At 36.0% G+C, this 17,767-nt stretch overlaps 1 protein-coding gene across 6 annotated transcripts in view; it reads left to right on the top strand.

Annotated features, from left to right (window-relative positions):
- The window catches only part of LOC149085097 (uncharacterized), a 36,557-nt gene extending 31,338 nt beyond the window's left edge, over window positions 1-5,219 (top strand). For all 6 annotated transcript variants that reach the window (XM_089232892.1, XM_089232886.1, XM_089232890.1 and 3 more), the window contains one exon: window positions 2,388-5,219. Coding sequence is in view for 5 of the 6 variants with exons in the window: in XM_089232886.1 (XP_089089012.1) it covers window positions 2,388-2,950 (563 nt within the window). In the remaining variant the exon portion in view is untranslated. The remainder of the gene's footprint in view (window positions 1-2,387) is intronic.
- Window positions 5,220-17,767: the final 12,548 nt, after the last annotated feature.

Here is a 17,767-nt window from a genome sequence, read left to right as displayed (position 1 = left end):
AGCAACTAAGTGCATAGGGTAGTTCACGAATGGTCAACTCGGCAACAACAATGCAGTGCCGTCTTAATGCATGGGCCTACCCGGGACTCAAGAAAATGTGATCAGGTTGACAATAAGCATGTAAATTTGTCTGGCAGGGCCTTAGTGAAATCATTTGGCCCGGGAGCCCATGAAGCTCTTAAAATGGCCCTGCAACAGTGGTGGTTTTTTATACTGCGATTGAACATGGTTTTGTCATCTCTCAAACTTTCAACTGCGGGGGTTGTAATCCAGCTTCGTTAACTTAGGTGGGTGCCTAATTTGAAACACAATTTAATGCTTTCAACAGTAGTATGATTAAAATTTTGTTCAATCTTTCATTTTTTTCCGAAACCATTAATTTAAAATTTAAACTGTGGTAAAACTTCAAAAATACGCCTTACTTTGGCCCAACATTTTGATGGGCCAAAGTAGGTCATATTTTTGCAACTCTTGGTAATTTGTTTGTGAGTACACTTGAACATAATTATACATTTAATAATGTGATAAGATCCTGTTTGGTGGACCTAGTGCCCCCAGACTCTGGACTAGAGGGGGCGCCAAATTCACCCTTTGTAGCTGCTTCTTCTACATTACACGAGGTGCCAAAATGTGTGCTTCCCCCATTTGAGAAAGTATCTAGTTGCGGCCCTAGATAGATGGCACCACCTACTGAATACAAAACATGCTAAATGCTGGGCACACAAATCCGACATAGCTCCCATATTCAGGTGTGAAAATATGTGGCAGTTAAATGGTGACAGATCAGGGTGGTGTACCGTCAGGGAGGGGAAATAAAATCATTCTACCAGGAAATCGCTTCTCAAGTATTTATATGAAATCCTTGCTCATATGAATAAGTGTCTGAGAGAGTGTGTACTTAGAGAGGGGGAGAGAGAAAGGGAATCTCATTTGCTTTAAATTTAAATCATAATATATATATTATTGAAAGAGCTAAGATTTTTTCAAAGAAATGAAAAATCAATCAGAAGGGAATTTATAGATTGATTTATTAGTAAATATATAAATGTGTGCCTCCACCTCTTAATTACTGTGGATCCTGCTTATAACTTTTTTCAAAAAACTTTCATAAAAAAACATTGTAAGCAAGAAAACACTTCAAACGGGAAATCTTAATAAGAACTACTTAGAGTTGGGACCATGAAAATCAGTTGTACTAAGTGAAAAAACGTTCTAAATGGGAACGTTATAAGCAGGATCAACTGTATATTTGGTTTAGATTTGTTATATGTGCTACATTCCATATGTTAAGTTCTCAGTGCTAATGGGCTTCTTTGCAACCTTTACCTACTAGTAGACAATGAAAGTAAATAAGCCTTTAGATAGAACATGTTTTTATAAATGAATTATTTGATTCACAGAGATACCTCCTCCTCCTACCGAGAACATGGCCCAACCGCTTTATCTCAAAGAAGAGATATAAGCAGGTGATCAAAGACCTGGGGCATGATGGAAAAAAATTCATAGAGATACCAGTGAATTATGGGGGAACAGGGAGGGCATACTTTCTTCAAGATAATTTTTTTCACTCGCTCAAAAGGGACCCAGATTTTTTGAATACCCTGGGTCCCGGGACCCAGGTAAATTAGAGTACAGTGGCATTTCTGCACATAATATAAGATAGCCTATCAACATAAAAAAAGATTACCAGAGAACTTAGAAGTAGTAATATTAGGTTATTTGAAAGTGAATTTGAAATTTTTAAAAAATGAGCCGAAGTGGATGATTCAAATATGATTTCTGTTGAGATTAAAAAATTCAAGTAAGCTTTGTCAAAAATAAGGGGAAAAACCAGGATATTTTGCATAAAGAAATCAGGACTGTCAAAATGATATGAAAATACATGAATGTCTCAAAGTACGGGTCATATGGTCTCCTTATTCTTTGTTACCTATTTGCTTCTTAGATGTGACTCTCACTGGGAAACGTTTCTCTTTTGAGAATGCAACATGAAAAGCCTTCAAGTTTTGCGCTGCTTGATTGAAAAAAATGACACTGCAACCTTGTTGCATGGTGACTTGACCTTTACAGCAGCAATCCCGAGATACCTCATCAAACTTGATCTGCTTTATTTTAGTCACCCCAAAATATCTTGGGTTCTTGACACGCTCTTATTTCCAATGTGGCAGATATAATGTTGGATAAGGAAAATTTAAAAACCTCTTAAAGGGTTAAGTCGAGGAGACATTAGTTTTCCCATCTCCTGAGTATGGCTATACTATACACAGGTGTATGAAATTTTAAAATGATATTGCCACTGAAATTTTCTAAAATATAAGGAACACATTTTTTCCCTCAGTTATGCCCATTATTTCCATTACTTATCAGTTTTCTTTTTGTTTATGTAGGTAGTAATGTGCTGCTGGGATCTCAAATTTCAGGGAAGACACCTGTTCATTTTGCTGTTGAGAATTTGAATGAATCATCAATAGATAAATTCTGTGAAATACTGAATCTTCTGATTCATTTTGGTGCTAATATAGACTGTGAAAGCTACACACCAGGTGAAACACCTTTGTTTCAGTCAATTCTATTTGAAAAATTTTTGTTTTCTGAAGAGCTTATTCGTCATGGCTGTGATCCCTATCTTGGCAATGTATTTTCCTGCAAAACCAACAACCTTGATATTGCTATAAAGAAAAAAAATATTCGAGTTGTAAAACTATTAGTGTACTCAGGGTTTGCCATAGAACACTCTGAAGAAGCAAAAAGATGCAGCATGGACCATTCAACAGAAATATATAGCTTCTTGAAAAAAACTAAGGTGTGTCCTCTTTCTCTGACAAAATTGAGTCGAATTGCAGTACGTCAGTGTATGAAAAATTATCTTATTGACAAAGTGAATCAGATTCATCTACCTGCTCTTCTGAAAGATTTTCTCCTTTTTCAAGACAAGGAATTTGTTTCCTGATTAAAATTCATCATTGTGATATCTTGCCACAAAAAAAGCATTAGTGTTTATACATTTTGCTCAAAAAAGTCAGTTTTTTAGTATTATGTTTTGTGAGTGGTTATAAAAATGTGTTGATGTTTGTAGTTTGATGTTTTGTTATGTTTCTTATTGTTGTTACTGTATTTTTAAATTTGATAGTAGGTCAGAGAAATATAGGCAGAGTGCCTTATGTTTTAGTACAGGTCATTTTTATCAAATTCTAAGGACTTTTTAAAAAAATTAAAAAATATTTTTCATTAAAAATGAATGGAAATGATTTTTGAAATTTCCATTGCCCAACTAAAAAAAAGAGGTACAATGATATTGAGATACATGTAAAATCACAGTTTGTATAAGAACTTGCTTATGATTTTTACAATTTTTATTGCTGTTTATATTTGAAAGTAATTCATTCTCAACTTTATTAATATTTTAGAGTGACATCAATGCATGACAGTTTTTTTTCACACAATTTAGGCATTACATTGTATGCATATAAGATGAATGAGACGGAATAAGAAAATTTCTTATTGGAAATAATTAAAAATCAAATCACAGTAGATTCTGATACTCAATTACCCAACACACTTGGTTAACTAATACCCCCACACAATTTACTTTAAGATGGTCTCTCCTAACCAAAACCCATATGAATTTTTTTTCACTATAACTTTTATCTCATTATGATATTTTTTTCTCTCTTTTCAAGAGTTACACTACAGATGGACTATAACTACATAACTGCTCACGCTTCCCATGAACATTCTTCTGATGGACCTCTTACAGAGTATGGTCAGAAAAGCAAAAAATTTACTCCCTCCCTCATCTTATTCATAGGCTTTCTCAACTTAGGAATGGGATAGGTGATGTGTTCTCATTTTAACTTTTGTCACTTCCAGTGACTGACAGACCATGATCATATTTCACTGCCAGAACTTATTAGTTGTTGGGCAACTGAAAATGCAAATCCATTCTCATAGTTTTGTAATAATAGTTCTAAATTCCCTCTGATTAGTGGGAAGATGTTAATGCGAAAATAAAGCCATAGAATTGAGAGAGATAAAAATTAAGACTTTCAACTATTTGATGGCTGATTGAAAATTTTGAAATTCTGTAAGTTGGAAAGACATTACTATGCAAAAGACTTTTCATAAAAATTTCTATGGAACATAGGTGACTTCCATTTTTACAAATTCATTGGTTCTGACTCTGACCATTTGTAAATCAGAATTTCATGAAATGAGAGTTCATTTGCCTTATAGAAATAATGCTAGTTATATCTGTTTTATTATGCTTATAAGATAAGGTATTTAAAATAGATCTCGTATCTCAAATAGTAGCAGTATATTTTAAAAAATACTGTATAACTACTTAGAGATTTACATTTTAGAAAAATGAAGTAGAGAAATTTTTAAATAAGACTGTTTGAAAGAATAATTTTTAAATAAGATTGTTTGAAAGAATAATTTTTAAATAAGATTGTTTGAAAGAATAATTTTTAAATAAAATTGTTTCATCATCAGGAAATTCTTGAATTTCTTCATAATTTTGTTTTCAAAAAAATTGGAAATTACTTTTACAATATTCTCATGTTTGCAGCAACCATCATGGTACCCTGATGAAGGATATCAGAAATGCTTAAAATTCTGTAATAAAAAAAAAGTTGACTAATTGACTTTAATAGAGCTGACATGTTTAACAGAAGGATTGAATTATTGATATATGAATATCAGATAGATTGATGTTGGTCTCTGCCATTGTTTTTTTAAATCTATATTTATACATTACAACGCAAAATCTATCTATCTATCTATATATATTACAATGCATGTGAAGAACATTTTTATGACTGTTTTTCCTCTGAAAATACATATATTTATGTATTTTTTTCCATGTCAAAGAGGAGCCAATATTTAAAGCTAATATAAGTAGGCTTTGTGATGGTGTATATGCATGTTAAAATGCATACCTTTAAACATTGACTATCCTTTGACAAGGAAACAGAAAAAATAACAATTTACTCTTGTGGTGCTGTTTAGAAAAATTAAGTAAACTTTCATTTTGTGGCTCCAAATGGCCATAAAATCAAGTTGTGTGAGGTTCAAATTAAGTGTCCCATCATATCTATTTATTTATTTCAATGCAAGATTGCTTATATGTAAGAAAAGTCAATTTTAATATTTTGATGTAGTACCATCCTGAAGGAAATTTATTAAAAAAGTAACATCCACACGTGTCATTACATGAATTACTGTTGTGTGTCCAATTTTCATAATACCATGTGTGACCACAATTATTTGATTGTGATCAAACCATGAATAGTTGAGTTTTAATTAATGTCATTTCAAGAATTCAATTGCAATGATGTTATTTTAAGAGGTAGGTATAATAATTACAGTGATGGGTGTTAACAAAAAAATATTTTCTTAAAAAAACATGTAATTCATTTAAGTTTTCTACAAGGAAAGGATTCAAAGGTGTCATTCTCAAAAAGTTTTGAAAAAATTACCACTAATTCTACTCATTAAAATATGCACAAAAATATCTGGCAGAATTATTATGAGTCACTCAAAGTAAATATTAATATTTTAAACGCCAACAGAGGCTAAGAATGACAAAAAATCCCACAACCCTAGATTGTTAGGTGACGTCATTCAAACAACACATGATCAGGTACAGAATACACAAAGAAAGAGAAATAACTGGTCTCTAAAAGAGTGAAACTGGAAGGGGAAGAAGGAAACACGTGCACAAAAGCACAAAATTTAAAAAAAGGATTATTTTTTGCTTATGCATTAGATGTCATATTTGAGGCATATTCTGCCAATATTCTCCATATTGAACATTTTCAAAATTTTTTTGACATTGGGATAATTGATCAAATTTCATGCACGTTATCAGAAAGAAATAACATTTTGAAATTGCTGGCCATTGTCCACAACCAGCTTTCATTTCCACGTTACATAAATGTGTGGAAATATTCATGCATGCATGTTCATACACATATGAACACCCCCAATAATTTGAAAATCCAGTTGACTTTGTATTTAACTCTGACATAGTCATCTGTATCAAACCAAATTATTCTCATTTGAAATTCGCCAAATGTAGGTGGTGCAAATTTTGTCTTTGTTTTGAACATTTTTTTGATGTTACATTTGATGTATGTTTTGCACAATTCATCCATACAGTAAACAAAGCTATTACAAAGTGATTTGCATTAACATTTTTTTAATTTGATCTTCATTTTATGTGGTTTGAAGTTTAAATCTCTCTTTTGTCTCCCATCACTTTCTTTTATTATTTTCTCCTCCTCGCTTAGTATTCAACATAAAACAAAAAGGAGGAGCTTGAGAGTGAAAAGAAAGTTTTATAGATATTGCCAAGAAGTGCGAGAGGCAATGAGTAGCCAAACTTCTTTAATAATTTTTTACAACTTTAATAATTGAACTCGACTGCTAATTTTTTTTGTTTTTATGTGTTTCTAGTTGTGATGAGCGTTCTTTAATTTTTTCATAATTTGTGGGGGATGACACCTATGAACCCTTTCTTTGTAAGTTAGTAAAAATGTATATATTCCCAATTTATTTTTCACTCACCACACATTGACATTTAATGTAAATGTGGTGATCATATAAAATAAGCTCTTTCAGCGGCTATAACCATTTATATATTTTTTTGCTACTGAGTTAATTAAGGAAGTTTAATTCTTAAGGCTTTCTCTCCCTCTAAAAAATGTAATCATGTCACATGTGTAAAAAAGTTGAACTGAAAATATCACAGCTTCATTCTTTACATACTGTAAAATAATTATGTGAATATATTTTTGATTTCCCTATACTGATGGCTTACCACCCTAGCATAACATGCCTTAGCAACACAGTGGTATTATTGTTTTTCTATCAAGGAATTAGGATACAAATCCTCAGTTGAAATTGAGTAGAGGCCTCTAAGTGGCACTACTGCAGCAGTTTTATATTTTCAGAATCTTGAAAAGCCACAATCAATAAATTTTTCCTTTACGTTTTTTAGAAATTGAAGCAGAATATCCCTAATTTAAAATGCAGTCGTAATGTGGACCCCAAACAGTCCCTACTCTAAACAGAAATTGCACCAATCTCTCAGTGATACACATGGAAGAAAAACGGTTTATGGAATCTGTTATAAACTTTTTTTTTTTCAAACCGAGCACAACTCAGGTCCATGGGCGATTTACTACCTAGTGAGTTGTGCTGGAAGTGCAAGTGTGTGTACCCAACAGTCTGAGTGCGTATCTAGTGTTGTGTCTGATTTCTCAGTGCTGTCATCTATATTTCAGAAATGAATTGGGTGAAGTGTGATGACTGAATATTCGTACTGTTTGTAGGCCTGCTGCTCTCTGTGGCGTGACTTTTTAATGGGGAGATTGGCTTGCATTTGTGCCTCGAAGTCGGTAGCTACAGAAAACCAACTTCAGCCGACCACCACTGTGGTGAGGCTTGAACCCAGGTCCCCGCAATGCAAGTCCATCACTATGACCACGCTACCACCACAGCGACTCTGCTATAAACTTTTTTTTTTTTCCAAACCGAGCACAACTCAGGTCTATCGCCATAGGCAATTTACCACCTAGTGAGTTGTGCCAGAAGTGTAAGTCTGTGTACCTAACAGTCTGAGTGCGTATCTAGTGTTGTGTATGATTTTTCAGTGCTGCCATCTATATCTCAGAAGTGAAGTGAGTGATGTGTAGTGACTGAATATTTGAACTGTTGCTCTCTGTGGTGAGTCTTTTTAACGGGGAGATGGGCTCGCATTTGCGCCTCGAAGTTGGGAACCACAGAAAACCAACTTCAGCCGACCACCACTGTGGCGACGGTGGAGCTCGAACCTGGGTCCCCGCGATGCGAGTCTGTCACTATGACCACTCGACTACCACAGCGGCTCTGCTATAAACTGTAGATCCTGGTCTAATTAAACCCCCATGTGTGTAAAATGGCCATGTTGCAGCAGAAATTATCTCCATTGTTGGAAAACCCATTAGCTTTTGATGTCTATAATTTATGCCAACAGAAAAAGATTACTAGGAAAGACATCAAAATTCAAATGTTGAATGATTAAAATAAGCTGCACATAAAAATTAGAATGTGTCCTTGACATTGATTGATAAGCACAGAACACATCCCCTTTGGGCATTTTGTATTTTTAAAATTATATATATACCATGCTTGTGAAATATAAATACCTCAGATAAATGTTAAGAAATGTTTTACACAAATTCATTCATATTAAGTATAAAAATTAATGCATAAAATATAATAAAATGAAATATGTTGGTCATGGAATCTAATGGGATACTGCAATCATTAACAAGAAATGTGTATATTCATGAAATAGATGTTCCTAAAGCATGAGTTTAGTCATGATTTGAAAAAATATCAAACTTGTTACGTGTCAAAATTCTTCAAAATGGGTAGTTGTGGCATTGAATCAGGGGTCCAACTATTCTTTTTGTCTTTCTACCTATCTCTATTATTTTTTTATTGATATCATGTGAGAGAGTAAACACATGTTAGAGCATATAGGGACCTGTCTTGTTGAGCAGGGTAAATTTGAAAGAACATTAAAAGCAAGCAGTAGTGCCTGAAAAATCCCAGACCACCACATTTGCGATGAAAAAAAAAATCAACTTCTCATTTCCAGTCATTTCCAGAAATTTTAATATAGCTCAAACCATCTTTAAAAGTATTCATAATAAACTTTTTTCTTTTTTTTACACTAAAAATAATGTAAGATTTTGAAGCATTTTTTTTCATGCTTAAGGGAATAAAAACCAGTTGATTTTGGAAATATATGCGTAAAATAGGTACTAATGCTGACCAAAAAATTTTTTGGACTGAAATTATTATATTAACAAAATGTTATGCTTTCAATACTCTTTTCCAGCAGGCTTGTCCATACATACTTGAAGAAATATGTATTTGGGTAAATATTGGTTTTTGTTTTTGGTATTTTAAATCTAAAAATTTGATTACAGCTTGAGCAGTGCAAAAACTGATTGCCTGGGTAATTTTTTACTCACTTGATGTTAAAACAGTAAAAGAAGCAGCAATTTTTGTGATGAAACCACGTGAGATGGAAGGTGCATATCTATGCAGTATATGTGTAGGTGTGTAGTAAATCAGTTGAGCAGTTTTTTTTATTTTCTACGCTTGTATGTGATCTCATCTATTTGAAATAAGAGTTTTTATTCTTTTTTAGTCAACTTCATAAGCTAAAGTTTTGCATGGCTGAGCCGACAATAAAGTTTTTTTTGAAATTTGTTGCCTATTTCATAATTCATGTTATGTAATTGGAATCGGTTTTCTAATTTTTACTATAATCATGAATTAAAAATTACACTAAATATTACATTAAAAGAATCTCACACATGATTTAAACACGGATCATCCATATAGCCTTCCAAAAACACAGTAGCTCAAACGTTTGTCTGTCTAAATAAAGCTTTTCAAGTAAAAAGAAGGAATCAAAACTAATCCAGTTTTCAATAGTTTTTTAATGAATTTATTCTCTACTGGCTTTTTTTTCCTTCAAAAAAATCAATGGATTTTGGAGTGCATAGAATATAGTTTGATTGGAGATGGTACGAGTTGCTGCTCTGAAAACACTGGAGTCGGCCTCCACTCAGAGAAAATGTCGTGATCCTACAATATGTCAAAACATAGCAGTGGTCATTAAACCCTCAGAATGCTCCCGTCATCCACAGATGATTAGCATAGTTGCCTGCTCAATCATCCCGTGATGATCTGAAAATTTTTTCTTTTTAACATGAAGTTCTTAAAATGATGTATAACTATCGCATACACATTTTATATATTTTTATTATTTCTATATTTTCTAATGGTTGCTTGCACGATGGGTTAGTAATGGTAACTCCTGAAAAAAATTGGCAAAAATTTGTCCACGTGGGAAATTTTGAAATTTCCTTGAACAAAAGAGTATTTTGGAAAAAAAATAAATTCAGTGTAATAATTTTTTTTAGTATAAAAATACGTGACTACGTATTTCCCCCAGAAGATGGCAGCACATTTTTTCAGGATGTGGGAAAAATGTACATAAAAGGGAAATTGTTCTCCATACTGATTACCATTACTAGGATGGGTGGAGGGCATGCCTGCTACCTATCACCATTTTGTCAGTGCATGGGCGGAGATACGGGTGGGTGGGCCTGTTCCGGTAGGCACAATACTTACACATGCACGGAGGATCGCGTCAGGTGCATCAACTGTTTAATGAGCAATGAAGACCACTACACAAAATACCCGACAGGACACAGAGCATCATCCCCGACATTGTCATTGCTACAGGGCTCTAACCGAACGGCTGAGGAAGAAAATAAACTACAAATAATTCTCTTAATATTTTAAATAAAAAATTCCCTCAGCACAATTAGCTACTACAAAACTAAATCCTAAATTTAAAAATGAGCTCAAATAGAATGCCAGATGTCATGTCCCACCTCTTTCCTACACAATTAATTAATAAATCTAGCATTAAACTAATCCAACTTAATTGCGACCACACGAAAGCGGCCATGGATAAACTTCCAATAATCTCAAATAAATACCAAATCGACATATTCCTCATCCAGGAGCCTTACATCTACAATAAAAGAATACCCAATATCCCAAAATCATGGTCGGCCTGGCTCGCAAAAGAAAATAAAGCCGCGATAATCTGTCCTAACCAAAACATAAAACCAATTTTAATAGAGACCCTCAATCACACCGTCGCCGTTAAACTTTCTTTCGACAACAAGCCTCTTACTCTGATTTCAGCCTACGCCCCTCCCCATGGTGACCTGAAAGAAACACTCGCTGAAATTGCAATTATCCTCGATGCAATCAAACCGGAACAAGCACTGATCGGGTCTGATCTAAACGGGCAAAATCCGCTATGGAACTATCCGAGGCTTAACGGTAGAGGCAAAGGGATAGAGCAATTCATTGGCGGACATTATCTTTTTCTCCACTCAAACTCAGACCCACCGTCATATGTCCATGGCGACAAAAAAGGCTGGCCCGACCTAACTCTCACAACAAACACAGAAATAGTGCAATGTCTAAATAGAAATATAACAACAGACTTCTCAGCCAGCCTTCATAAATACATTCTGATAGAACTAAACATCTCTGCCAACGCTATCTCACTCACAAGATTCAAAAGTAAATTCGGTCTCTCTAAACTTAACAAGCATCTCAGGGACATCCCCAAATTAATAACTTTAATTAATAATTGCCACACCTCGGAGGATCTCAACGCCAAAACGGAAGCGTTGGAAAACTTAATTTTCCAGGCTTGCCATAAATCTCTCAAAAAGAAAACATCCAAACTTAATATCAAAACCTCCTGGTGGACCCCCCAAGTAAATGCCGCACAAAATAAATTCAAAGCTCTACAGCTTAGAACACAAAAAGCCTCCCCAGATGAAAAACCCAGACTTTATATAATATTTAAACGTGAAAGAGCAAAATTTTATAAACTAATTCGCAAATCAAAAAAGAGAAACCTTCAGAGACTTCTGTAATAAAGCTTCTAATCCTTATGGTAAACAATATAAAACAGTAAATCCAAAAGCACCATCCCCTCCCAGCTTCTCAAACTTCTTGGAGAATATGCACAAGGAACCCAAAGAGATTTGCTAATATAATTCTGGAAAAACTCTTTCCCACACCACCTAACACGTCCTCCGTACAGAGCACGAACACTATGACATCGTCGAACTACAATGACCCTCCATTCAGTCCGGCCGAAGTGGATAGGATTATAAAACTGATCCCGACAAACAAAGCTCCCGGTCCTGATAGTATTGACTGCCCGATAATCAAGCATGTACACAAACAATACCCAACTCTTTTCCTCACGCTGTTCAACAAATACCTCGAACTAAAAACATTCCCCAACATCTTTAAGATAGGGCAAGTAATACTCTTTCAAAAACCAGTTAAAAAACCAGATGTAATCGACTCGTATCGTCCAATAACCCTTTTGCCCGTAGGAGGTAAATGTCTTGGAAAAACTTTTGACTCAAAGACTCAACTTTCACCTGGAATCTCAAAACTATAACTCTAACCTTCAATTCGGCTTTAGGTCAGGTAATTCTATAGATGATGCCCTCAACTTAATACTCACTAAAATTAACGAATTCCAGAGCAAAGAACTGGACGTCGCCTTTATAAGTATCGATATTAAAGGAGCTTTTAACAACCTGACCTATTCCTCAATAAACCAAAAACTGTCCAAAGCTCCCCTCCCTAACAATATTAAATCAATGTTTTCGGACCTCCTAGCAAATAGACATGTCTTAATCACAACACCGGAAGGCCTGGCGGTTAGAAAACAGGATATTGGCTGTCCACAGGGTTCGTGTAGCGGACCAGCTTTATGGAATCTTGTGGCCAATCAAGCCCTAAAAATCCCCCTCCCGGAAGATGCCCATATCCAAGCCTTTGCTGATGACTTTGCCTTTGTGATAGGGTCAGTAAATGTATCACAGCTAGCGACAAAGGCAACTAAAATTCTTAACGATTTTTCGAATTGGCTTAATGAACATAACCTCAAAATCTCAACAGAAAAAACACAATTTCTCTGTTTCACAAAAAATAAATATCCCCCTAGGATCAAAATTAATGGTAAAAATATTAAATGCGTAAACAATCTCAAATATTTAGGCGTAACCATCCAAAAAGACCTCGGCTGGCAATCACACATCAATGAACGCAAACTAAAAGCGACTCGTTTCCATTTTAAACTAACTAAAATAGCAGGAAAATCCTGGGGCATCTCACAAAGCATTAGGAAAACTATCTACAAGACGGTGGTCGAGAGATTCTTGGCCCATGGCACCTCAGCTTGGTATAGGCATCCAACCAAAAAAACACAACAGGCCTTAGATAGTGCACAGAGGAAATTTCTTTTAACAATAACCGGAGCCTATGACACAATAGCTATGCTGGGACTCCAAGTGATCACAGGCAACTGCCCACTACACCTAAAGCTCAAAATGGAAGCAGTCTACACAAACGCAGTTAGGTTTAGGAAAAACATTCAACCAGAACTTCTAGACTTTGACCCCAATAACTTTGAAGCACGGGAGCATGGCTGACACCACCACCCCTCCTGCTCAACTATCCCCAATCAAATTTCGATTGACGGCCACGATATAAAATTAGCAAACACCCACATATACACAGATGGCTCCAAAACCGATGAAGGCGTCCGAGCAGCCTATTGTGTATGCACAAACAATACAGAAAAGCAAACGTGGCAAGCAGCGCTAGATAAAAACAATACTAACTTCCAAGCAGAATTGTTAGCGATAGAAGCAGCTGCACAATACGCAACGGGAGCAGAAGAGCGAGTTTTAATAATAACTGATAGCCGCTCCTCCCTTCAAGCACTTCTAGATCCAACAAATAGAAACACAATAGTACGTGTATTGAGGCGGCGTCTATTAAATAACCCAAACATTTTCCTAGGTTGGACCAAGGCCCATGTAGGTAATCTTGGAAACGAGCGAGCAGACTCTCTAGCCAAAGCTGCAATCAACTGTGACAATAAACTTGATAACCCTTTCCCACTAACGCTCCTGAAGCGACAACTTAAACAAGCAACCCTCCAGAAATGGCAGCAAATTTGGACCTGCGGTATGGTGGGTACTCCTGTTCACTATGCAACAGAGTGCAAATTTACAAAACATCTACACATGTACAAATATTCCGAAAACAATAGAAAACAATGGTTCACTCAAATAATCAAAAACAAAAACACAGCAGCAAGGATTACAAGCCTTGTCAGATATATACACGCCAACGAAAAACAAGAAATCTGTCCACCAGATTTATAAAATAATGTTTTAAATATTACAAAAATAAGTGGGAGAAAAAACAGAAATGGATAAAAACAACAACAAAAATCATATCCACATGACTGCCACTACTAATACATGATATAGCATGTACTAACGGGACCCGAACAAGAATTTTTATGACATTCCCGTTACAATGATGTAAATGTGATAACCACAAGTGTCCTTCATATGCCATAAGGTTTCATAATAACCATTACACATGTAGTTTATATTATATATATATATATATATATATATATATATTCATATTTTTTTTTTGAAACATAAATATAACCAGCCAGATCGAGTCAACCAAAACACCAAGACCGAAGCTGATCCTTAGCTAAGGCTCTCTCCAGACAAACCTCCATTTAAATCAAGCCCACATTGCTCACCAAAATAGGTTTAGGGCGAGACGACTCGACCTGGCAGTTATATATATGTATATAAATGTGTGTATATGTGTGTATTTCTCTTTCCTCCATTCAAGTTGTCCATGCATTTCATGTCCACAACACACGTGCGTACTCATATTGTCGGATTCATGTTGCTCACCGAATAAGGTGCTAAGCGAGATACCACGGGTGCTCCCTAATTGTATATATTCCCCCACACAATACTTCTATTTTGTATATTTTCATTAAATCCACCGGAGCGAGTGAACTCAACTCAATAAAACTGATGCTGGCTTCTAGTCGCAAGTTATCAAACCCATTTGCTCACCAATAAGGTGTTAAGCGAGATGACTCGCTCCGATGGATATATATATATATATATTATTTCACAATAAGATTCTCATTTCTTTTTCTTTTTGTATCCTGTGTATATAATATGGCAAGTGTAAGATAACAGATGAGATGGCATGGAGGAGGGGGGGGGGGCGCTCAATTGCTTTTAAAACATACCTCCATCCTAATATGTGTACATTCATCTTAACTAAACCCCGAAACTTCTCCAACTCCTAATCCCATCTCGTCTGTAATCACCACAAAATTTGTTAATCGCGACAGTACCCAATTGTCCGGGGAAAATATATTGTAAAAAAGTTTGTATGGTTTTTTTTATCGAACCCCAACGAATCGGTACATGCAGGAATGTGCGTGTACGTGTAGTGAAACCTGACGTGAAGTTTTTTTGTTTCTCTGTAATGCTTGTTATGTGTAGTGCTGCCATCTGCCACCAGTTTTTTTTAAACTATGAGTGAAGTGTTATGATTGAATGATTTATCGTTGTAGGACTGTTGCTCTCTGTGGCGAGACTTTTTAACGGGGAGATCGGCTCGCATTTGCGCCTTGAAGTTGGGAACCACAGAAAACCAACTTCAGCCGACCACCACTGTGGGGTTCGAACCCGGATCCTCGCATCGCGAGTCCGCCACTATAACCACTCGACCACCACAGCGGCTAATTTTATAGATACTAGAGTTAAAAGTTAAGCCCGAGTTCCCTTGAACAAAAAGGGCATCCCGAGTCAGGCTCGGGCTTAGACCCGAAAGTGTTAAGTTGGTCTGGAGCAACTCCCTATCGCTTTGTTTCCCGACTATCCCCATTATCTTCACGTCATCTACGAATTTGCTAGCAATCCCATCGATACACTGATCGAGTTTATCGATAAAAAGTGAATAAAGTATTGGGACAAGGACACTTCCTTGAGGAACTCTACTTGTGACGCTGGTCCCACCAGAGAATTCCCGTTCACCATGAATCGTTATGACCTATCTCTTAACCACGATTCTATTCAATTCAGCAAGTTGCCCCCAATCCCAATCTCGTGTAAACGCTTTAAGAGTTTACCATGTTGGACCCGATCGAAAGCCTTCTGGAAATCAAGGTAAACAATATTTACATTTTTGCCCTTACCCAAAGCCTTCGTCACGTCATCATAGAAGCAAAGGAGGTTAGTGATACATGAATTCTTCTTCCTGAACCCATGCTGATTATCTGACAATACATTATTCTCGTCTATCCACTTCACCAATTGCCTCTTGATAATAATTTCCAAAGTTTTCGAGAGGGAGCTCGTCAAAATCATTGGACGATAATTGGACACTGTTTCTCTACAACCCTTTTTAAATATCGGAACAAAATTAGCAAGTTTCTAATCCCTTGGGACGGCACCCTCAGCAACACTACTCGTGCAAATATGTGCGACTGGCCCCAAAAATTCATTAGCACATTCTCTGAGGACCCTAGGATAGATATCATCTGGTCCTGGTGCTTCGCTTGCACGTACATTTTTCAGAAGTTTCAGGACTTTCGCATCTCCCACTTGAATTTCGATGAGGACTTAGTCCTCCCATGCCAGACCAGTACTTTGTATATCGCCTTCACGATTAAAGACTGACGAGAAAAGGTCATTGAAAGCACTACACATGCCTACATTGCTCTCTAACCTAGAGCCTCCTATCGAGAGGGGGCCAACTGTTCCCTTACATCCATTATTGACGTATCGAAAAAATGATTTTGGGTCAGAGCCAATGTTATCTGCCAACCTAGATTCAACCTCCTTTTTACTATCTAGCACTACCCCTAGTGGCCTCTGATACATGCTGATACAAAAAAGTTTTGAGCACCGACTTAAGAAAGTCTCTTTCATACTGATCTCTAGCTGAAAGGTTCTCCCAATCAATACCCGGGTGATTGAAATCCCCTAGCATGACAACCCTCTTACGCTTACACATGTAGTAAATTTTATCATGAAATTTGGCGATGTAGTTAGGATCTCTATTCGGTAGATTGTAACAAACCCCAACAATAAGTTTATGATGTCTTTTGTTTTCATGCTAAACCCATATAGTTTCAATATCACTTCTATGCATTCTCTAGCCTTCAAACATGATTTCACGTACATCAACACTCCGCCTTCTTTCGTACCAGATTTATTTCTCAAAAAAGTATCGTATCCTGAGATGTGTAAGAAAGATTCATCTCTATCGTTTGCCCAAGATTCTGTAATGGCTATGAGATACAGGCCCTCCACAACTATCATAGTTTCTAGAAAATCTTTTATCGTTAAGCAAATAAGCACATGCTTATTTTGCTTAATGGTTAATCCGGCCCTGCGGTCCTGCAAGAATATCGCGGTGGCTGGAGATATTCATTTATGTTTTGAGGCCAAAGTGTATGCTTGTTGTAAACTTTATGGAGCCGTGAACAATCCTCATCTCGAAATTGTATAGTTAGTACTCTGTAGTCGTATAGCAAGTAACGTTACTGATCTGGCAGTAGAATTCATGTGGAGAATTTTAAAAAATTTGGTTCTACGATATCATAAATATGTGGAAAGAAATTATGACTTTGTAGAAAATTAGTGAGGATGAATATTAGAGAAGTTTTTCATACGAAGCCCTTCAGAGTATTCGTGTTTAACCCATGTTCCTCTGAGAAGTTTAATGTGGCCGCGACTTCGAGCATAACGTGATGAATTAATTGCTTAGTAAAAATGTTAGCTTATTACAACTTGCGTAAAACCTGAGTCCAGGGAGAATGCATTTCTTTAAAATCATCATTACAGTATATTTAGCATAAAAAAAGTTCATAATCAGAAGTTTTCTCGTAGGGAGACCAAATTCGTAGAACAATAGACTTAACCTGATATTCCATGTATTTCAGTCATTTTCTCACATTTCGGAGAGGGTGGGGGGAGTTAATTCTGACCAGTTTCTGACACTTGTGAGGACAAAATTTTTCCTCTTAGCAACCGATAGTTAAATTTTCTTGACAAAGCCTAACAGTATCCCCAGTCAGCGTGATAGAGGTTATATTTTACTCTGAAGATGGCACCCATGTGTGTTGAAACAATAAATGTAAGCTTGTATTCGGCCGATGGGCCTGAGTTCCTCAACATTTGCCACAATTTCCGTAATGCCTATAGGGATATTGGGTTTGACCCTCCCAATATTTCCAATAACT

Source organism: Pholcus phalangioides, unplaced genomic scaffold, assembly GCF_987345545.1.
Source record: "Pholcus phalangioides strain wild (caught in Gottingen) unplaced genomic scaffold, Ppha-v1.0 ptg000007l_1, whole genome shotgun sequence".
Classification (NCBI taxonomy): Eukaryota; Metazoa; Arthropoda; class Arachnida; order Araneae; family Pholcidae; genus Pholcus; species Pholcus phalangioides.
The sequence above is the reverse complement of the archived record's forward strand: the minus strand, read 5'-3'. Positions and strand labels throughout refer to the sequence as shown.